Source organism: Gorilla gorilla, chromosome 10, assembly GCF_029281585.2.
Source record: "Gorilla gorilla gorilla isolate KB3781 chromosome 10, NHGRI_mGorGor1-v2.1_pri, whole genome shotgun sequence".
In the NCBI taxonomy this organism is placed as follows: domain Eukaryota; kingdom Metazoa; phylum Chordata; class Mammalia; order Primates; family Hominidae; genus Gorilla; species Gorilla gorilla.
In genome coordinates this window covers 50,605,451-50,628,443 of record NC_073234.2, presented here as the reverse complement: position 1 = coordinate 50,628,443, position 22,993 = coordinate 50,605,451, and the positions used below count along the sequence as shown (strand labels likewise).

General features: G+C 42.8%; 1 protein-coding gene across 7 annotated transcripts in view; it reads left to right on the top strand.

The window, feature by feature from the left end:
* DIP2B (disco interacting protein 2 homolog B) overlaps positions 1–22,993 on the top strand; it is a 245,725-nt gene that overhangs the window by 206,369 nt on the left and 16,363 nt on the right. For all 7 annotated transcript variants that reach the window (XM_019039091.2, XM_019039092.2, XM_055357229.2 and 4 more), the window contains 9 exons: positions 5,111–5,312; positions 9,365–9,474; positions 9,611–9,691; positions 11,934–12,057; positions 13,854–13,975; positions 15,416–15,527; positions 18,338–18,447; positions 19,182–19,312; positions 22,011–22,179. In XM_019039091.2, the coding sequence (XP_018894636.2) occupies positions 5,111–5,312; positions 9,365–9,474; positions 9,611–9,691; positions 11,934–12,057; positions 13,854–13,975; positions 15,416–15,527; positions 18,338–18,447; positions 19,182–19,312; positions 22,011–22,179 (1,161 nt within the window). The remainder of the gene's footprint in view (positions 1–5,110; positions 5,313–9,364; positions 9,475–9,610; positions 9,692–11,933; positions 12,058–13,853; positions 13,976–15,415; positions 15,528–18,337; positions 18,448–19,181; positions 19,313–22,010; positions 22,180–22,993) is intronic.

Below are 22,993 nucleotides of genomic sequence, written 5' to 3'. Positions count from 1 at the left end.
TATTATCCATCTTTACCAAAAGTTTTTTTCTAAATTATCCAGGCATAGGCCAGGCGCAGTGGCTCACGCCTGTAATCCCAGCACTCTGGGAGGCCGAGATGGGCGGATCACGAGGTCAGGAGTTTGAGACCATTCTGGCTAACACGGTGAAACCCCGTCTCTACTAAAAATACAAAAAAAAAAAAATTAACTGGGCGTGGTGGCAGGCATCTGTAGTCCCAGCTACTCGGGAGGCTGAGGCAGGAGAATGGCTTGAACCCAGGAGGCGGAGCTTGCAGTGAGCCGAGATCGCGCCACTGCACTCCAGCCTGGGCGACAGAGCAAGACTCTGTCTCAAAAAAAAAAAAAAAAATTATCCAGGCGTAGTTGTGTGCACCTGTGATCCCAGCTACTTGGAAGGCTGAGGTGGGAGGATCACTTGACCCAGTAGGTCAACACTGCAGTGAGCTATGATCATGCCACTACAGTTCAGCCTGGGTGACAGAGGAGGACCCTGGCTCAAAATAATAATAATAGTAATAATAATAATAATAATGATAGTAATAATGAGCCAAGTGCTGTGACAGGCACCAGTAGCCCCAGCTACTCAGAAAGCTGAGGTAGGAGGATCGCTTGAGCCAGTGCTGTAGTGCACTGTGGTCGCACCTGTGAATAGCTACTGCACTCCAACCTGCGCAACATAGCAAAAACCCATCTCTCAAAAAATAAAAGATTGTAAGAATAGTCTCCAATTAGAGAGGACCACTTCCTCTCAATTAATATTCCCTTTCATTCTCTGTCCCTTCATTCTTCTTTATTTTTCTACTTAGCACTTAACATCTTGTGTATTTATTGTTTTCTACATCCACTGTAATATAAGGCAAGGCCAAGACTTTTTTGTCTCTTTTGTTCAGGGCTCGATCCCCAGAGCCCGGTAGCTATGCTAGCAAACGTCATAGTAGGCTCAGTAAATATTTGTTGGCTAAGTAGATGGTCCAAAGAAAGTGTGGCCTGTCCTTGCTGTACTTAGGTATCAGTGGAAGTCTTCCCAAGATCTATAACTTCTCTACTTGGGGAATTTGAATTTATTAACTGCTAGTTAATAGCAATGTTGTAGAAACAATGCAAGCATGAGATGGTGGTATTGCTAGATGACTGTTTTGTTTTTTTTTTTTTTTTGAGATGGAGTTTCTCTCCTGTTGCCCAGGGTAGAGTGCAATGGCACGACCTTGACTCACTACAACCTCCGCCTCCTAGGTTCAAGCGATTCTCCTGTCTCAGACTCCCAAGTAGCTGGAATTACAGGCACCCGCCACCATGCCCAGCTAATTTTTTGTATTTTTAGTAGAGACAGATTTTCGCCATGTTGGCCAGGCTGGTCTCGAACTCCTGACCTCAGGTGATCCACCCACCTCGGCCTCCCGGAGTGCTGGGATTATAGATGTGAGCCACGTCACCTGGCTGCTAGATGACTTTTAATATTTCTTTCTATCCTCAGGGTCTGTAATTCTGAATTATCAGCTGATACTGTGTAGGCTATTTGTAGTAGAAAATCAGAAAAGAAAATATACTGAAGATAGACTAGTCAGGAAAGACTATGAAGAAGGTAGAACGGGGCAGATCTCTGAAAGATGGCTAAGGGGCAGACGTGCAAAGAGAATATATTTCATACCAATCATATTTTCAGTCAGAAACCTTATTTTGTTCAGAATGAACTTTGGGGCATGTAATGGTAGAAGCTTTGGTGAATTACACATTTTCTTCTATTATTGAAAAGTGAGTATACCTGACATCTCCCAAGATATTTGTTACTTTTCCCTGGAAAGCAACTATAGGAATTAAATACAGTGCCAATTTACTAATCCAAACTCTTGTGAAAGTCATTTGGGTTCCAATTTGGGCATGAGATAACAGGCCATTCTTTTCGCAGTTTTTGTAACTTACCAGCTCGGAGCATTCGAGTCCATAGTAGAACAGTAAATGACGCCATGTATTCTAATAGATTAAAGGCCAGAGGTTGTTGAATTCCAGGTCTGTGTATAACATAAACTAAATACCTAACTCAGCACCTTCTAAAGAAAGGCAGTTAGTAGATGACTTATCAGATGCGTTTTTAATGAGGAATTCAGGCTACATGTAGCACATTTGCTAACTTTCCGTGTATTCTAAAAAAAACACAGAAACTTAGGAACTCTGCCAGACTTTCCATTTCCCAGTCATCTGTATTGGTTGGTAGGATAGTCTGAGGATTGTGATTTTCAAGTTTATTCTTTTGCCCTTTTAAATTTTTGTTTGTTTGTTTTGTTTTTGAGATGGAGTTTCACTCTTGTCTCCCAGGCTGGAGTACAGTGGCACAATCTTGGCTCACTGCAACCTCCACCTCCCGGGTTCAAGCAATTCTCCTGCCTCAGCCTTCCAAGTAGCTGGGATTACGGGCACTCGCCACCACACCCAGCTAATTTTTGTATTTTTAGTAGACGGGGTTTCACCACGCTGGCCAGGCTGGTCTCAAACTCCTGACCTCAGGAGATCCACCCACCTTGGCCTCCCAAAGTGCTGGGATTACAGGTGTGAGTCACTGCACCTGGCTCCTTAAATTGTTTTAATAAAAGGCCTTGGCCACGCATGGTGGCTCATGCTTCTAGTCCCAACAATTTGGGAAGCTGAAGCTGAGGGTCACTTAAGTTCAAGACCAGCCTGGGACAACAGAGCAAGACCCTTTGCTCTACAAAGAATAAACAAATGAATAAATAAATTAGCTGGACACCACTGCCTGTGGTCCCACTTACTTGAGAGGCTGGGGTGGGAGGATCACTTGAGCCCAGCAATTTGAGGTTATAATGAGCTGTGGTCATACCATTGCACTCCAGCCTGGGTGTCAGAGCAAGACCCTGTCATTCATACATACATACATACAGCCTTGTCCTTTTTTTAATGTTTGACCTTTATAACTGTGGGTCCATTCTACTTCTAAGATTGTATCTCTTGTTCAATAAGACCTATGGGTAATACAGTAGAAACCTCCTAACTAGTATTAACAGTTGGTCAGTTTTAGCCAGGCATGATGGCTCATGTCTGTAATCCCAGCACTTTGGGAGGCCGAGGCGGGCAGATCACTTGAGGTCAGGAGTTCAAGACCAGCCTGACCAACATGGTAAAACCCCGTCTCTACTAAAAATACAAAAATTAGCCAGATGTGGTGGCACACACCTGTAATCCCAGCTACTTGGGAGGCTGAGGCAGGAAAATTGCTTGAACCTGGGAGGTGGAGGTTGTGGTGACCCGAGATTACGCCACTGCACTTCAGCCTGGGAGAAAAAGCGAGACTCCATCTTAAAAAAACAAACAAACAAAAAAGGGCTGGGCACGGTGGCTCACACCTGTAATCCCAGCACTTTGGGAGGCCGAGGCAGGTGGATCACGAGGTCAGGAGTTCGAGACCAGCCTGGCCAACATAGTGAAACCCCATCTCTAATAAAAATACAAAAAATTAGCCGGGCTTGGTGGCGGGCACCTGTAATCTCAGCTACTCCAGAGGCTGAGGCAGGAGAATTGCTTGAACCCAGGAGGCGGAGGTTGCAGTGAGCCAAGATCGCGCCATTGGACTCCAGCTTGGGTGACAATGCGAGACTCTGTCTCAAAAAAATAAAATAAAGTTGATTGGTTTCATAAAAATGAGAAATTCTTCAAGTATTAAATTTTAATAGAAAATATCCAAGTATGTATTCCTTTGATGTAGAGAAGTGTAATTACGAATATACCAACTTGAAGTCCAGGTCAGCTTACTTCTATAAACTATATCAAAATACATTGTCTTCAGTTTCTGGTTTTTCTTTTTAAATTTTTTTAAAAATTAAAATATAGAGATGGGGTTTTGCCATGTTGCCCAGGCTGTTCTCAAATTCCTGAACTCAAACTATCTTCTCACCTTGGCCTCCCAAAGTGCTGAGATTACAGACTTGAGTCACCATACCTGGCCTGGTTTTATTTTCTGTAAGTTAGCACCAGAATGTGGATATTTGAAAAATGACTTGAATGGGTATCTTCACTTTTAGGATTAACTTGCCTGACCTGTGAACAGAAGTTTTTTAGGAGCTAACTTTTAGTGTGTCTTTCCAAAGCATAACTCCTTCTGTGTTTTTGCATTTGTATTTTGTCAGTTAACATAATATTTAATTACATTATGTGAAAACAACAAGAACAGCTGTCAAACAGTGTAGGAACACAGCTGCCTTTAAGCAAACATGCAGTTACATGGCTGCGAGCACAGGTACGCTCAGGGTAGCTTGTGGCCTCCCATGCTCGGTGTGCTATGGGCCTCACCCCAGATGTTTTTCAGAGGAGATGCATGGTAACATGGTGAATCACTTAAGTGGGGGCTCCTTTAGAGAGCTGCTGTTGTGTTCATAATAAAAATACCTTACTTCTGTTTAATTAGGCTTTGTTGGCTGATAGCTAAAAGATTAAAAGGACCAAAACAAATTTCTAGGTTTTTGACATTATCACTTAAGAGAGAACATATTGGCTGGGCATGGTGGCTTATGACAGTAATCTCAGCACTTTGGGAGGCCAAGGTGGGAGCATCACTTGAGGCCATGAGTTCAAGACCAGCCTAGGCAGCACAGTGAGACCCCATCTCTCCAAAAACCTTAACATTAAAAAAAAGAAAAGAAAAAAAATTATTTTAAATTAGCCAGACGCAGTGGTGCATCCCTGTAGTCCCAGCTTCTTGGGAGGTTGAGGCAGGAGGATCACTTGAGCTTAGGAATTTGGGGCTGTCATGGCTTGTGCCGTTGCATTCCACCCCAGCTGACAGAATGAGACCCTGTCTCTAAAAAGAATAAAAACTTAAAAAGAGAACATACTGAGTTGCAAGTCAATATCCACCTTTGTCCATTTAGATTGTATCTTACCTCTCTTCTTTTAATCTCTGCCACAGCTGAAAGATGTGTATTATCTTAATGATTATCTTTAAATCTCTAGATATATGGAATCTTAGTGATCTGCCAGATTCTAGATCTAGAATGGGTACAGTAAGAAAAATTGTAGAGTAAAATAATGGATTATACCAGGAATATGTCAAATGTAATAGAAGTGATCTCACTGAGTATTTTTGTTTGTATTTTTCTAGGCGATCGATAGCATTCATCAAGTGGGGGTTTATTGTCTTGCTCTGGTGCCAGCCAATACATTGCCAAAAACTCCACTAGGAGGAATCCATATATCTCAGACGAAACAACTCTTTCTGGAGGGATCACTGCATCCTTGCAACATCCTCATGTGCCCCCATACATGTGTGACAAACTTGCCAAAGCCCCGGCAAAAGCAACCAGGTAATATGCTGGCTTCCAAGACCTGGCACTAAAATTCCAACTTCAAGAAGCTGGGTTCTCTCAGTGTGATTCTTTCTCTACAATTAGTTTACAAAGACTTTGGGAGGCCAAGGTGGGAGGATCGTGTGAGCCCAGGAGTTCGAAAACAGCCTGGGCAACATGGTAAAATCCTGTCTCTACAAAAAAAAAAGGAAAAAATTAGCCAGGCCCGGTGGTGCACACCTGTAGTCTCAGCTACTTCAGAGGCTGACAGAGGATGGCTTGAGCCTGGGAGGTTGCAGTAAACCGAGATTGCGCCATTGCACTCTAATCTGGGTGACAGAACCAGACCCTGTCTCAACAAAAAAGAAAGGGAAGATGGAAAAGGTGTGTTAAGGCAGCCCGGAGGCAAAGATATCCTTGAGATGCTTTTGGAGCTATTGTAGAAAGAAAGAATGTGTTTGTTAGGACTAGTCTTGGCTGCAAGTTGCAGAAAAACATAAATTGCAGCTCAGGCAAGAAACAAGCATATTTTTGTCAGGTAAAAAAAGTTCAGAGCTAGGTAGTCCAAAAGCTAGGATAGTCACTCCTCAATCATGTTCTTCTAGCTTCCCATCTTTTTGCTCTGGTGTTTTGTCTGTCAACTCTTGTCATAGATACGCTACAGAACAAATAACCCTAAAACTCAGTGCCTTGAAGTAGCAAGCATTTACTTTTTACTCATGGAATGTGGATCTGCTTGGCTTGGCTGGGATCCACTGGACTTGACTTGGCTCCAGGCTTAGGTTAGGTTCAGAGCTCTTCCATGTGTCTCCTCATCATGGGACCAGCAGCTACCTGGGCCGTATTTTTTTCAAGGCAGATGGCAGAAGCAACAAAGCAAGCCAAGCCACATGAGCATATTTAAAGCTTCTGTTTGTGTCACATGTCCTAACATTTCATTGTCCTAAACAAGTCAGACCATGAAGTATACTTATCCCATCCAGCCATAACTAGGACAAGAAAGAAAGGAAGGATTGTGGGAAAATAAAATAATCGGCCACAGCCATCATTAGCAACTGCCCCAGGGCTCATTAGGCTCCCCAACCTCTACATCCCAGCCAGCAGGTAGGAGGAAAAGGTAAAGAAAGGATACTCTTCCCTTTAACATATTTTCTAGAAATTGCATATATTACTTCCTCTTACTTATTATCCTCCCACACTAAAGAATATAGTCTTTATTCCAGGCATGTGTCCAGCTAAAAACTGGGGGTTCTGTTATTAAGGAAGAAGAATAGGATACTGGAATTGATAACTAGCAGTTTTTGCCATAAGACGTTTACAGAATTTTATTGGAAAATCAGAAGGCATATTTACAGGTACAGCAGTGTCTGCAATTAGCTTCCTGGAGTTACTGCTTTCAGTATCTTTCATTCTGTGTGACCCACAGACCCATAGACTCACGAAATGCACACAGAAGAACATCCAGGAACTGCTGCTGAATTAGTTTTATTGTTTTAAACTACTGCAAAATTCACTTTTTAAAATGTCATGCCTTTATTAATTTTATAATGTAAATCCCGGAATGCACAGTTTACATAAATACACTCTGAGTCCCTGCCTGTATTAAAAGGCTGTCTCCAACATGATATATCTATAATTTGTCATGAAGTTTCTTAGGGAGGAATATTGCATATTTAAAATTGTAGTAGACACTTTGTAGACTAAAACTGTTCACCAATTGGAATACTTTATCTTTTTTGAGTTTTCTGTTTTATTTTTAAATTTTTTAAACTTTCCATTTTGAAATAATTTCACACAAAAAAGTTGCCACATGTCGGGAGGCTGAGGCAGGAGAATGGCGTGAACCCGGGAGGCGGAGCTTGCAGTGAGCCAAGATTGTGCCACCGCATCCCAGCCTGGGCGACTGAGCGAGACTGTGTCTCAAAAAACAAAACAAAAAGTTGCCACATGGTACAAAGATTTTCCTTACACCCTTTACCCAGCTTCCCCAAATATTTACCCTTTGAAAATTGATTATATGATTTAAGTGATTTTGTTTCATCTGTTTCAGTATATTCAGGATCAACAGATTTTGATAGAATAAAAGATTTTTAATATTAATCCAGTATAACATCAGCCTATTTAAAACCTGGCTGGCAATAAGCTTTGTTTCATCATCTTTTTGCCATCTTCTTAGTTACATGAGGCGGATGACCATGAAGAGAGCGACCTAGCGCTTTTTTCTAGAGAGGGAGTGGTCTCCCCCGTTTATTTTGAAGTGTCGAACCTATGGAAAAGTTAGACGAATAGTATAGTGAGGAACACCCATGTAGCCTATCCTAGATTTACCAATTGTTGCTTTTTTTTTTTTTTTGAAACAGAGTTTGCTCTGTTGCCCAGGCTGGAGTACAGTGGCGTGATCTGGCTCGCTGCAACCTCTGCCACCCAGGATCCAACCACTTGAGTACCTGGGATTACAGGTGTGAGCTACTACGCCCAGCTAATTTTTGTATTTTTAGTAGAGATGGGGTTTTGCCATGTTGGCCAGGCTGGTGTCAAACTCCTGTCCTCAAATGATCTGCCCCCCTCTGCCTCCCAAACTGGTAGGATTACAGGAGCAAGCCACCACGCCTGGCCTTGCTGACATTTTTTTCCCTGAGTTTTTTGTTCGTTTGTTTTTGTTTTTTGAGACAGGGTCTTAACACTGTTGCCCAGGCTGGAGTGCGGTGGCATGATCTCAGCTCACTGCAGCTTTTTTTTTTTTTTTTTTGAGATGGAGTCTTGCACTGTCGCCCAGGCTGGAGTGCAGTGGCACAATCTCGGCTCACTATAAGCTTCGCCTCCTGGGTTGACGCCATTCTCCTGCCTCAGCCTCCCAAGCAGCTGGGACTACAGGCGCCCGCCACCATGCCCGGCTAATTTTTTTTGTATTTTTAGTAGAGACAAGGTTTCACCGCGTTAGCCGGGATGGTCTCGGTCTCCTGACCTCGTGATCCGCCCGCCTCGGCCTCCCAAAGTACTGGGATTATAGGCGTGAGCCACCACGCCTGGCCTGCAGCTTTGAACTCTGGCACAAATGATCCTCCCACCTCAGCCTCCCAAGTAGCCTGGACTAAAGATGTCTACCACCATACCAGGCTAATATTTTTGTGTTTGTAGAGACAGGGTTTTGCCATGTTGCCCAGGCTGGTCACAAACTCCTCAGCTCAAGTGATCTGTCCGCCTCGGCCTCCCAAAGTGCTGTGATTACAGGCATGAGCCACCGTTCCTGGCCATTATTCACTTTTTTTTTTTTTTTTTTTTTTGAGATGTAGTCTCGCTCTGTCGCCATACTGGAGTGCAGTGGCACGATTTCGGCTCACTGCAACCTCCACCTCCTGGGTTCAAGCGATTCTCCTGCCTCAGCCTCCCGAGTAGCTGGGACTACAGGTGTGTACCACCACGCCCAGCTCATTTTTGTATTTTTAGTAGAGAAGGGATTTCACCATGTTGGCCAGGATGGTCTCCATCTCTTGACCTTGTGATCCTCCCGCCTCGCCCTCCCAAAGTGCTGGGATTACAGGCGTGAGCCACCATTCCCGGCCATTATTCACTTTTAATTGAACAAATTTAATATTCTAGATAAACTCCCTCAGGCCTTGTAGATGACAAATTTCTTTCCAGGCCAGATATTCTTTATTGTTAAGCTCTCTTTTAGGGTTCTATTATGATTGGAGAAGATTAAAATATTAGTAGGAACCTGTGCAACCAGCTATCACCTCCTCAGAGTGAAAAATTCCTGTATACCCCAAACTAGAATAGCTGCCTCCTTCCCTCCACCCCAATCCCTGTCCCTCCTGTTTTCTTGTTTGTTTTTTTTCCAGTACTTTGCACTATTTATGTTTATTTATTTGTGTATGTATTTCTTGGTTACCCTTCTTCAGAATGCAGGCTCTTTGCCCTATTTGCTCCTGGGTTCCCAGTGCCTAGAAGAGTGTTCAGGCAGTATTGTTGGATGAATATTTGAACCAGTTTTGGTCAGTCTGGAAATGCTCTGGATACTTAGTTGGAATCGCCATCTCCAGTGAGTTGGGTTTTGCATTTATTTACAGGTGTAGGCCCTGCTTCCGTGATGGTTGGGAATCTGGTTGCTGGAAAACGTATAGCACAAGCTGCTGGAAGGGATCTGGGACAAATAGAAGAGAATGATTTGGTGAGGAAGGTAAGTGTTCCTGAAGTGTTACCTTCTTACAGTCAAGTCAAGGACAGAACTTACTGCAGGTAGCAGGTGGGGGATGCATTATATGACTTGTTATAAGTTGCTGACCCTGAGTCCTTTTTCTGGTTTATGACTTCAGCACCAGTTTCTGGCAGAGATCCTACAGTGGCGAGCCCAGGCGACTCCTGACCATGTACTCTTCATGCTGTTAAATGCCAAGGTATTAAAAATTCAATGGTATATCTAATCAGCTGACTACTATAGGACCGTCTTAGGCACTCTTGATCTCTTTCTTTCATCAGAAAATTTCTGTTGCCATCTCTGAAGAAGGAGTTAATGGCTTTCTCCTTGCTTTGGCATATGAGGGTAAACTGTGCAATCACTTTAAGATTGGACTGAGACCTCCTGGAGTGCTATGTAATACTTTCTTTTCTTATGGTACAATCACGTCTTCTTTATTCAGTTCTGATAGGAGAAATGGAGCCAACAATGCAATTACATAGATACACAGATGTTCACAATGTGTTATGTCATACAGTTTTTTTACCCAGTGGGACTTTTAATTATTTGATTTCTGCCAGGAAGAAAATGACCTTAGACCAGCATTTTAAAAACCCTAAGTTATTTCTGGTACATAATTAAATGATTTATTGCTAACAGATAAAAAGCAAATTGAAAATTACTCAAAGAGCACATTTAACTACTGGTTTCTGATGGATGTTTCGTTATAATACTGTATTTTAGGACTGGGCACGGTGGCTCACACCTGTAATCCCAACACTTTGGGAGGCCAAGGCGGGTGGATCACTTGAGGTCAGGAGTTCAAGACTAGCCTGACCAACATGTGAAACGCTGTCTCTACTAAAAATATAAAAATCAGCTGGGCGTGGTGGCGGGCACCTGTAATCCCAGCTACTCGGGAGGCCGAGGCAGGAGAATCGCTTGAACCCGGGAGGCGGAGGTTGCAGTGAGCCGAGAATGCGCCATTGCACTCCAGCCTGGGCGACAGAGCAAGACCCTGTCTCAAAAATAAAAAAAGAAAAAAATATATATATTATATTAAATATAATAATATATATTACATTATAATATATAAATATATATAAAGAAAAAAATATATATATGTATTTTTTTGAAATGGAGTCTTGCTCTGTCGCCTGGGCTGGAGTGCAGTGGTACCATCTCAGCTCAGTGCAACCTCTGCCTCCTGGGTTCAAGCGATTCTCCTGCCTCAGTGTCCCCAGTAGCTGGGATTACAGGTGCCCACCACCAGGCCCAGCTGATTTTTATATTTTTATTAGAGACGGGGTTTCACATGTTGGTCAGGCTGGTCTCGAACTCCTGACCTCAGGATCCACCTGCCTTGGCCTCCCAAAGTGCTAGGATTATAGGCTTGAGGCACTGTGCCCGGCCTATATATTGTATTTTAAAGTTATGCATTCTGTGGGAGTCAGCTGAATTTTTGTGTTGATGTCTGAGTCACAGGCTCAAAGTCTGTGACCATGTGGATAGTAGTATTTCTCCCCAGCAGGGGAAGACTGGAAGTGCCTATTGGATCTCTTAGGGGACTTATCCAAAGTATACCCATCTCTTCCATCCCCCTGGAATCTGATTTTTTTTTTTTGAGAATTTATGCAATAATAGAACTTAATGAGAGGAATATGTTGTGCATCTTATTGAAAAGTCGTTAAAAATCTTAAGAACCATTACTTTTATGACAGAAAATTTGGGGACTTTCTTGTTCCACCTCTGCATGAAGTGAGCTTCTTTTCAAGCCCACAGATTCATTAGGGTTCTCATATTTCATTTAAAAATGTCAGCCAGGCACGGTGGCTCATGCCTATAATCCCAGCTTCTTGAAAGGATGAGGCAGGAGGATGGCTTGAACCCGGGAGTTTGAGGCTGCAAGCTGCAGTGAGCTGTGATTACATCACTGCACTGCAGCTTGGGCAACAGCAAGACCATGTCAGAACAAAAAAAGAAAGAAAAAGCATCCCATACATGTCTTTTTGTTTGATTTTATTTTATTGTTATTATTTTTTTTTTTGAGACAGAATCTTGCTCTGTCGCCCAGGCATTGGCTCAAGTGATCCTTCCACTTCTGCCTCTTGAGTAGCTGGGACTACAGGCATGTGCCACCACCACACCTGACTGATTTTTTTTTTTTTGTATTTTTGGTGGAGAGGAGATCTTGCTGTGTTGCCCAGGCTTGTCTTGAACTCCTGGGCTCAAGCAGTGCTCCCACCTCATCCTCCCAAAGTGCTAGCATTACAGGTTTGAGCCACCCTGTCCAGCCCCACACATGTCTTTGATGCTAAGGGAATTTTCACTAGAATTGATAACTTGCTAAGGATAATCTACAAAGGCACAAGCCTTTCAGGTATGATGTTGAATTGGCTGTGCTTATTACTGTTTATTTCCTTTCTGAGCTTTGACCCGCTTATCCTTTCTGTTGTTTAAAGGGAACCACTGTATGCACAGCCAGCTGCCTTCAGCTTCATAAGCGAGCAGAGAGGATTGCATCTGTTCTTGGTGATAAGGGACATCTAAATGCAGGAGATAATGTGGTGTTGCTCTATCCACCTGGTAAGCATCGGATTGGCAGACTAGACTTTAAGCTCCAATCATAGACTGACTACAAATTATAAGAGGATAGGCTGTCAGAGCCACTCTCTATGACTTGCAGGCAGTGTACTTCCCAACACTTAGAAGACCATGCACACAGGCCGAAGTGGGAACCAATCCTCACCCCCCAAGTTGTGCAGTACAGTGGCTCTCCTGGGACCATGTCTGTTTTTGCACCCTTAGATTTCTATTAGTGCCTGGCACATAAAAGGCACTCAGTAAATAATGAATGAATGAAGTCTTCAGCTACTTGGCTTTTGGAAACCCTCAAAACAGATGCTTTGTTTCTATGAATGTTCAGGAATGGGGCAATTTCACCCAGTCCCCAAAGAAATGTTGTGCGTGAATTCTGTGAACATTTTTCGTATTATGATTGATGTTACTCAGGAGGAATAACTGCAGAAACCAGGAACGGTTAACTAGGAAAATAAAAGAATGGAGAAAGGAGAGGTGAGGAAGCCCTGAGCTTTTTAAAAATATTTAGAAGGCTGATGTGTAAAAAGCCATCAGACTTCTTAGATGTTGTTGAAGGGGTGTGAGTTTTGAAGGGTTGTGAGTTTTGAAGGGGTGTGAGTTTTCATATTATGATTTAGTCTTCTTCTGTTGTTGCTACTTTCATGTTCTGATTTAATTCAACAACCTCATCTTCATAGTAAGAGGGGTTCAGAATTATTTGGTGACAATTTGGTGTAAAGATTCAAAATTCTGGGTGAAATATTTGAGTTTTCCCTTCATTATTTCTGTCACCTAATCCACTCATACATCCAGCTTTCTTTGGCCTGTTATCCCCCCACACTTCATATTGTTCTGTGATTGTTTTTTGTTTGTTTGTTTGTTTTTTTATTTTATTTTATTTTTTAGACGGAGCCTTGCTCTGCCACCCACTGCAACCTCTGCCTCCCTGGTTCCAGTGATTCTCCTGCCTCAGCCTCCTGGGTAGCTGGGATCACAGGCACACGCCACCACACCCAGCTAATTTTTGTATTTTTAGTAGAGATGGGGTTTCACCATGTTGGCCAGGCTCGTCTCAAACTCCTGACCTCAGGTGATCCACCTGCCCCAACCTTCCAAAGTGCTGGGATTACAGGTGTGCGCCACCATGCCTGGCTCATTATGTGATTCTCATGTGCTGCCTTATTTACCTAGATACTGAGATTTCATAGAAGATCATGTGATAAAGCAGTCCCCACCATTGCATGCCCAGGAGATGGCCTTGCACCTGTCAGTCGGTGAGAGGCCACGGGGAAGGACCTGAGCTCTTTCTGAGGAGGCCTCTGCCCAGAGTCTTCCTCAGACTGAGTCACACTTTGCTCCCTAAAACTCATACCCCTTCAACAACATCTAAGAAGTCTGATGGCTCTTTTTAGAGCAGCCTTCTAAATATTTTTAAGAAGCTCAGGGCTTCCTCACCTCTCCTTACTCCATTCTTTTATTTTCCTAGTTAACCATTCCTGGTTTCTGCAGTTATTCCTCCTGAGTAATATCAAGCAATAATATCAATATACCTTCTTCAGAAATATTTCAGGAGTTTACTGCTGATTTCCTTCCTTTTTTGTTAATTGTTTTCTCTGTATTTTCTAAAGTTTTATATGCTTCCTTCTTTCACTTTCAATATCTTCTGCTAGGGTCTTTGTTAAATTATGGTCTACAGAACCTGTCTGGTACATGATTTAATCGTTTTGGAAAATTTGCCTTTTAGTTTCTCAGTGCTCTTAGGCAGTTCAGTGACTCTCCTGACAGGGTCCTTTGTCTTGCAGGCATTGAGTTAATCGCCGCCTTCTATGGCTGCCTGTATGCGGGCTGTATACCTGTGACCGTCAGACCTCCACATGCTCAGAACCTCACAGCCACGCTGCCCACTGTCCGAATGATTGTTGATGTAAGTACCAGCTGTATCTTGCCTTGTCCTCATCTCCTAAAATCCAGATTCAGACAACTAAGGATCCTTACTAATTTTCCAATTTTGTTAAGTCAGGAATTCAAATTTGTCTTCTGGAGACTACCTCCTTTTTGTTAATCCAGCCAAAGCAGTCATCATTATTCAGTGAAGGAACTGGGGGAAAGTGGTTATTGGTGAGATACAGAATTGTGTGCAGTTATCATGAACATTAAAGAGGTGAAGCAGCCATTAGTATTTCTACAACAAAAACACAAAAGGTAGCCAGGCATTGTGGCACTTGCCTGTAGTCCCAGCGACTCAGGAGGCTGAGGCGGGAGGATCCCTTGAGTCTGGGAGGTGGAGGTTAGAAGTGAGCCGAGATTATGCCACTGCACTCCAGCCTGAGCAGACCCTGTCGCCAAAAGAAAAAAAAAAAAATGTTTCCCCCTCCCTTCTGTCTAAAACGTGCTGTCTGATATTTTTCCTGCAAAATTATCTAGGCGATTTTAAATGCCAAACTGAATTATCCCCAGTGTCAAGTCACTTCTATTTTAGTTACTTTTGTGAATTTACTTGGTATAGCATTAAAAGGTGTCCAGACCTTGCTCTGGAGATGATAGAAGTTTTTATAGGATATGAGAGTTAAATAAAATAAGTGTGTATTGCATGAGATCCTAGTGTTTACAGCAAGGGGAAGCCTTGGCCAGTGCTGATAGATTACAAAATTCCAGTTCATGTAGCATTTGCTTCTCTGAGAACTGCTGCTCTGTCAGCAAAAATGGAGCCCACAGTATAAAAGCCATGATCACCATAGATGATTTTATTACAAAGTATAATTCAGCAAAATTCCCTTGTTATATTCTACAAAGTGGGCCAGAAAAGCAGGGAGGGGAGTTGCTGTTGATGCAGTTCGTGGGCAAAGTAGGTCACTTTGCATTTCTGTGTATAGCTGGGCAAGAGAACCTAGTTTCTGTGAGAGCTTATATCAGCATCAGGGTTCCTTAGGTTCAGTGTATGGGCTAGGTGTAGTAAGTCTCATCATTCACTAGAAACTGGGGCAGTCTCCTTCAAACATGGTTATCTGATTCTTCTCATTTCCTGAGCACTACAAAACCCACATCTTTATTTAATTGTGGTCTTCATGAAATCATGGGATTGTGGGATCTATACTGAGATTATAACTGAAATATTTTGAGAATCACTGTTATAAATGATACAGTGTATTGTGAACAGGTCCGTCATTCTGAGAGAATTAAATGTCACACATTTCCAGAAGGAAACATGCAAGGGAGTAACACTGACCTCGTCTGTCTCACATGTGTTCTTTGAAACTGTCCTGTCCAGTGTGGTACATGAGTGGCTTTTAGCAGCAGCCAGGGCCTGTGGTGCCATGTTGGGGCTGAGCCTCCTGATGCTTATTGCTGTCCATTTGTTTTCTAGGTCAGCAAAGCAGCCTGTATTCTCACCAGTCAGACCCTAATGAGGCTACTGAGGTCCCGAGAGGCAGCAACAGCTGTGGATGTGAAAACCTGGCCAACCATCATTGACACAGGTGAAAGGGAGACTTCTTCTGAGGGTGGAGGGACTGAGAGCTCACAATACCTGAGATCTCCTCCATTCTCATGCCAGACATGTTTACCCTGCCTTTATGTCTTCTGCCTGCTAAGACAGAGGCAAAACCTAGGATCAGTAAGCTTGTGCAGGACTAGACACTGACAGCAGATGCAAAGAGCCAGATCACAGTCTGCTAAGAGCTCTCCAAACAAAATTGTTTTGCTGTTACTCTTGGCATCATAAAAAGGTAGTTAGGTTTTTATGCTACATGTGACTATGTACATGTAGGGCCAAGTAAAATATTGAGACAATGTGATCCTTTCGTTCGAGATGTGATATTGTTGAAACAATACTGGACTAGGAGTCAGGTGATTTGGGTTCTGGCTCAAGCTTCATTACCTACTGCCTGTGTAATCTTGACTGAAATTACCCTTTCCTAAGCTACTGCCTACCCCTGCCTGACTTGAATATTTATTGAGAAGATGAAATGCAGTATAATATGAAAATGCTATACTTCGAAAGCCATAAAGTGCAGAATTTTTAGATAGTATTCGTATTAAAGAAGGGGATGAGATAAGGGAATAGCTGAAAAAGCTGTGGTATAGGAAGAGTGTGGGTGTTGGAGTCAGGCAGGTAGGGTTTAAGTCCTGCTGTATCTGCTACTCTCTGAGTATCCGTACTAACCTGTCTATAAAGTGGGAGTTGTAAAGATTAAATGATGTAACACAAAGCTCCTAGCATGTAATCATAATGATAACATCTAACCTTCATTGAGCCCTTATGATATGTCAGTCATTTAATGTGTTATATAATTTTATCCTTACAATAACCCTGTAAGTTGCTATTTTTATCCTCATTTTGCAGATTAGAAAACTGAGGGAAGTTAAATAAGCAGCAGAACTGAAATTCAAATCCAGCCAATTTGGCTCCATTCCCAGCCTCTTAACCATTAATGTCCTCCCTACCCTTTTTTTTTTTTTTTAAACTCTGCATTCAAATGCAGGAATGACATGTATTTGTGGTTATTGTGTACCAGATGCTGAACTGGGTTTTTTAAATATTTGTTACTGAAGGATAGAAGCACAGTTATATATAATATTTATCACAAATGGATTGTGTTGGTGTTAATGATGCTGTTAGGTCTATGGTTAATGGGCTCAATCACAACAGGAAGGTTTCTTTAGGCACTTGAGTGATCATATGAGTGACCCTTCCCTGCACAAAGGGAGGTCAAAGGTGATAGTCTTTCATTTGACCAGAAATGGGTGCCCCATGATATGGTGATTTAAAACTCAGAGTCAGACATCCTTCTTGATCCAGAAAGCCAAAAAGGAGCCATTGAAGAGGTATGGCTGGAGCCAGACGAAATCTTTGACATCCCTGGTTTTGGCATACTTATAAAGCACATGGGGGGAAGCAGAGGAGGTATCATAAATGAGTGAAAGCAGCGAATTCCCAGTTCTTGGCTACCATTCTCTTTTGGAGACGGGGCCCTCACTCTGTCACCCAGGCTGGAGTGCAGTGCGCGATCTCGGCTCACTGCAACCTCCACCTCCTGGGTTCAAGGGATTCTCCTGCCTCAGCCTCCCGAGTAGCTGGGATTACAGGCATGAACCACCATGCCCGGCTAATTTTTGTATTTTTAGTAGAGACAGGGTTTTGCCATGTTGGCCAGGCTGGTCTCGAACCCCAGTCCTCAAGTGGTCTACCTGCCTCTGCCTTCCAGAGTGCTAGGATTACAAGTGTGAGCCAACGCACCTGACCACCATTTTTCTTTATTTCTTTTTTTTTTTTTTTTAAGAGACATGATCTTGATATGTTACCCAGGTTGGTCTCAAACTCCTGGGTTCACACAACCCTCCTGCCTCAGCCTCCCAAGTAGCTGGGACTACAGCACCCAGATAGATTACTATTCTTAAAATTCTGCCAGGTTAGCAAGGTGCAGTGGCTCATGCTTGTAATGCCAGCACTCTGAGAGGCTGAGGCAGGAGGATCACTTGGGCTCAGGAGTTGGAGACTAGCCTGGGCAATATAGTGAGACCTCACCTCTACAAAAACAAAATTTTTATTTAATTAGCTAGGCATGGTGGCATGGACCTGTAGTCCCAGCTGCTCAGGAGGCTGAGGTGGGAGGATCATTTGAGCCCAGCAGATGGAGGTTGCAGTGACCTGAGATCGAGCCACTGCACTCCAACCTTGGCAATAGAGCAAGACTCTGTCTCAAAAAAAAGAAAAAATCTGCTAATTTAACTTAGAGAAATACTTTCCAACTTTTAAATCCATACATGATTAATATAACACATACTAAAGTGTAAATAATGAACTTTAACTTGAAACCAGCATAACAGCTAATGCTTTTTGAGCATTTCTTCAGTCAGTTGCTTTAAAAGTGCTTTATGTGAATTAACTTCCCAACAGTTCTATGAGGGTAGGTATTATTTTAGAGATTCATTTTAGAGAAAAAGAAAACAGACACAAAGAGGTGAAATAACTCCGAGGTCACGTAGCTGATGGTAGAGCTGGTATTTGAACAGCAGTCTGCTTCCTACTGTGTTCTGTTTCCCCTTACTAAGCTGCTAGCAGATACATTTACCTGATGTAGATTTGCTTGCCTGTGTTGTCTAGTGTTGTCCTCAACCCCAGCCCACCTCTAAGAATGACATATGTGAGCTACTTGGTTAAATATGAGAGGCCTAAGCTTTAGCAAATCTGCGAAGCTAAATTTGGCCATAGCAAAGCCACAGAGGAGCAATGATTTTCATGTTCCAGCATGTTGGATTGACATCAGGTTTTTTCTTTTCATGGCAGATGATTTACCCAGGAAAAGGTTACCTCAGCTGTATAAACCGCCCACTCCTGAGATGTTGGCATATCTTGATTTTAGTGTCTCCACAACTGGCATGCTTACAGGAGTGAAGGTAAGTTGCATGCTGGAAAAATGCCACGTCTGCCAAAAAATAGAGATGACCACTGCCCCAGAAACTATAGATGCAGAGGCCAAGTGGTTGTACCAGAGACCGGTAGGCAGAGTGAGGATCTAGGTCGCTGCTCTATTTAAATAAAGGCATTGGCTCCTCTGGAATGAGTTATCACAAGGAATTTGTATTATTAAGTGTCTGAACCTAGCATAGAAGCTGAAAGAAAAAGAGTTTTAGTTAAAATATGTATGAAATCTGATATTTAGATATCATAAAATGCAGTATTCGCTGGACACGGTGGCTCACGCCTGTTATCCCAGCTCCTTGGGAGGCCAAGGCAGGCAGATCACCTGAGGTCAGGAGTTCGAGACCAGCCTGAACAACATGGAAAACCCCGTCTCTACTAAAAATAGAAAATCAGCTGGGCGTGGTGGTGCGTGCCTGTAATCCCAGCTACTCAGGAGGCTGAGGTTGCGGTGAGCTGAGATTGTGCCATTGCACCGCAGCCTGGGCAACAGGAGCGAAACTCCGTCTAAAAAAAAAAAAATTCATTATTAACTAATGAACAGAAATATGTTCCCTTAATGGAGTCTTAGATTAGGCTTTGAAGCACTAAAAATTATACATTGTTTTGAGGAGTTTAGGGAATTGAAACTCCTCAAAGCTGTCGTCAGAGCTGTTACTCTGCCTGTGGGATAACAGTCCCAGCCTGTTCCGTTTTCCATACTTTCCAGATGTCCCACTCTGCAGTGAACGCTCTGTGTCGAGCCATCAAGCTCCAGTGTGAGTTGTACTCTTCTCGGCAGATCGCCATCTGCCTTGACCCTTACTGTGGACTTGGCTTCGCGCTCTGGTGTCTCTGCAGGTAGGGATGGAAAAGCCAAGGAGACAGAATGTGTGGGGGTATACTTTGTGGCCATGGCCATCTCATCCTTCCCTTTGCTCCCTTAATTTGGTAAAGTTTCAGTAAAATGCTAGTGTTTCCAGAATTTATGGATCTACTGTGTCTCTGAAGTTTGTTTAAAAAGTTTTGTCTGTATTCCCTTTGTTATTTTCTGTTAATTTTATTCCTTATACAAAATGGCAGTGATCCTGTTACTTGCTCTCTGCTCCACCATGTAATCCTTGCTTTAGAAGCAAAGCCAAGTAGAAGGATGATTCTTGGATGAAATATGTCATGCTTTGACAGCCAGCACGTCCCCCCTAGGCTTGGCAGGAAGGAGCACAATGGGATGGGATGACAGCATGTGGATGGAAAGTAGCACATTTGCCCTGGCCAGGTTGCTCCTTGCAGAATACAGATCCCAGCTCCTCTCACCATTCCCCCAGGGAACCTCATCTCAGACCTGCATTTTCACCTCCTTGGTGTACATCATGAATGCTTCACAGATGCCTGCAGCTCAAGCTCAACGTTCTCCTCCTGTTCTCTCTTTGGTAGGGTAGGATCATCCCTGTAGGGGCCCACACTAGAAACATGGGTCTTATCTTCAGATTCTGTATCTTTATGTCTTGTGTCTAATCAAATGTATGTCCTTTGGCTCGGTTGTTCTACACCTGTATGTACATAAGAATCACCTGGGGGGCCTTTTAACAAAAATTAATGGGACTCCCCAAGACTTATTAACCTTCATCTCCAGAGGTGGAGACCACATCACCAGTATTTTTAAATATGAGATTCCTGAGCTTCTAGTGATTCTGATCTATAAACAGGTTTAGGCATAAAATCATTGCCATTTTGTATGAGCCAAGAGTTTAAGCTTTGTGGCTATAGATGAGACATGATAGGAACTCTGTTCCTTCCTGTTTTTTCTTTCTTAAAAAAAAAAAAAAAAAAAAAAATTGTGTTGATAGTTCTTCCTGTGATGGACTGAATATGGATATGAGGATCCATATTTCCTTTCTGTCCTTTTTTCTTTTTTTTCTTTTTCTTTTTCTTTTTTAATCAGTGTCTTGCTCTGTTGCCCAGGCTGGAGTGCAGTGGTGCAGTCTCGGCTCACTGCAACCTCCACCTCCCAAGCTCAAGCGATCCTCCCATCTCAGCCTCCTGAGTAGCTGGGACTACAGGTGCACACCACCACACCTGGCTAATTGTTTTGTAGAGACAGCATTTTGTCATGTTGCCCAGGCTGGTCTTGAACTCCTGGACTCAGGCAGTCCGCCTACCTTGACCTCCCAAAGTGCTAGGATTACAGGTGTGAGCCACCACGCCCAGTCCCATTCCTTCCTTTTTATCCTGGGATACACTATTGGGTTGAAGCCTGTATCACCTCTCACCTGAACTATTGCAGCCTCTCCTAACTGTCTCTCAACTTTCAGTGGCTCATATCACCAATCCCTACTCCATATGTCCATATTGTCAGTGTTGCCCCAACTTAAAGTGGCAATGACTGCCTGCTGGGTGAAGTCTAAACTCCTTCATAGGATGGTTAAGCCCTTTCACAGTTTGGCCTTAGCCCTTCTGGCCTTACTTCTCCATGCACCCTGTATGCTGTGATTTCAGTTGAATACTCTTTCTTTTTCTTCTTTTTTTCTTTTTCTTTCTCTCTCTCTTTCTTTCTTTTTTGTTTCTTTCTCTTTTTTTTTTTTTTTTTTTAAAGGAGACAGGGTCTCAATCTGTCACCCAGGCTGGAGTGCAGTGGCACAAATCACAGCTCACTGCAGCCTCTCGGGCTCAAGTGATCCTCCCACCTCAGCCTCCCAAGTAGCTGGGACTACAGGTGTGTGCCACCACGCCTGGCTAATTGTTAAAAAAATTTTTTTTGTAGAGGCATGAGTTTTGCTCTATTACCCAGGCTGGTCTTCACCTTCTGGGCTCCAGCGATCCTCCCATCATGGCCTCCCAAAGTACTGGGATTACAGGCGTGAGCCACCGTGCCTGGCCACTTGAATACTATTAATATTTCTGATCGCTTCAAACATGCTTTAATTATCGGCCTTTGTAAATGTTGTTCCTCTGCTTAGAACACCCTCACTACCGTCCCCACTTCTTCTGGCCACTGCCAAATTCATACTCATTCTTCAAGCTGCAGCTCAAGTGTCACCAGCTCAGTGAAGCACTACCACTCCCCTACCCTGGCTTATCGAGCTTGAATGAACTGCTCTTTATTCTGTGATCTCAATGTTCTTGATTCACATCTCATATTCAGAGCATTACTAAAATGGCTATAAACATCTTTAAAAGAAACCATAGGAATAAAATCCAGTCCACACATAAGGTTTCTGAATAGAAAGAGGAAAAAATGCTACTCCATCAGGTTTTTAAAGATTAGTTATTAGGAATTACCTTTCCAGAATGTTTAGTATCATCTTGACCATATTAATTAGCTTGAGGGCAGCTGTAAGAATGTTATGTAGACTTAAGTGACCTACCACAGTCTGCTTTATTTCATAGTTGCTCCTTTTGCGAGCTGCATAGGAACAAGACTGATTCTTAGAGCTTTATATCTCATATATCCCTACACTGTCCTTTACACTCAGTAAATATCTGTGGAATTGGTGGGGTTCTGAAGCATCAGGTATCCAGGATGAATTGATGATTCCAGCTCTTGTCTCTTTCACTGCAGTGTCTATTCAGGCCACCAGTCTGTCTTAATTCCTCCTATGGAGTTAGAGAACAACCTTTTCCTCTGGCTCGCCACAGTCAACCAGTACAAAATAAGGGACACTTTCTGCTCCTATTCAGTGATGGAGCTCTGCACCAAAGGTCTTGGGAACCAAGTGGAAGTGCTAAAGGTAAGAAGCAGCTCCAGCAGGTGGCCAGTCCCAAAAGGTTTTGAAGAAATGGGCCAAGACGTAACAGGGCCAGAGCAGGGGCTAACAGAGCCAGAGCAGGGGCTAACAGACATGTTTGCTTGCCTTTTTCAAGTCACTCATTTAAAAAAGGGTGTATTGTAAACTTTGGCAAGTTTATCTCTTCCACCTTCCTAATTTAGTGCACTCTTCCACAGTTTAATATGATTCTTACTTTGTGGACAAGAAGTGGAAACTGGTTGGGAGGCTAACTGGAAAGACTTTATGTAAACATAAAAGGGAACTGTGGCTTCCAGTACTTTTTTTTCCTAATAGAATTTGAAACCTCAAAATATTAGGAATTCAGAATATCTCCAAAGATAAGGGTAACTCATTGATTCATGTGTGTGTCAAATGATGATCTGTCTGACTTGCAGATGAGAACATCAGAAAATACTGAATTTTCTTTGATAGAAAAATATCTTTGGAATGCAAAAAGAGACGAGATTAGATCGCCAGAGTTCTAGATTAATTTTTCTCTCAGTCTCATCAAATAGGGGGACATCTAAGGTACAGAAATGAGGAGGGATAAAAACATATTGCTGAAGACCCTTAGATTTTTAGAAGAAAGAGGAAAGAACTAGAGAATGAGCAAATTTACCAGCAGATAGTGATTTTAATGGGATGCCTTGTCCATTTCTTCTTTTCTGAAAGCTGCTTTGTTCTCTGTATGCCTGAGGTGAGAATACACAATTGCTTGGCTTTTCCTGACCAATGAGCTAGAACAGTGGCCTTACCTGTTCAGTTCTTTTATGAT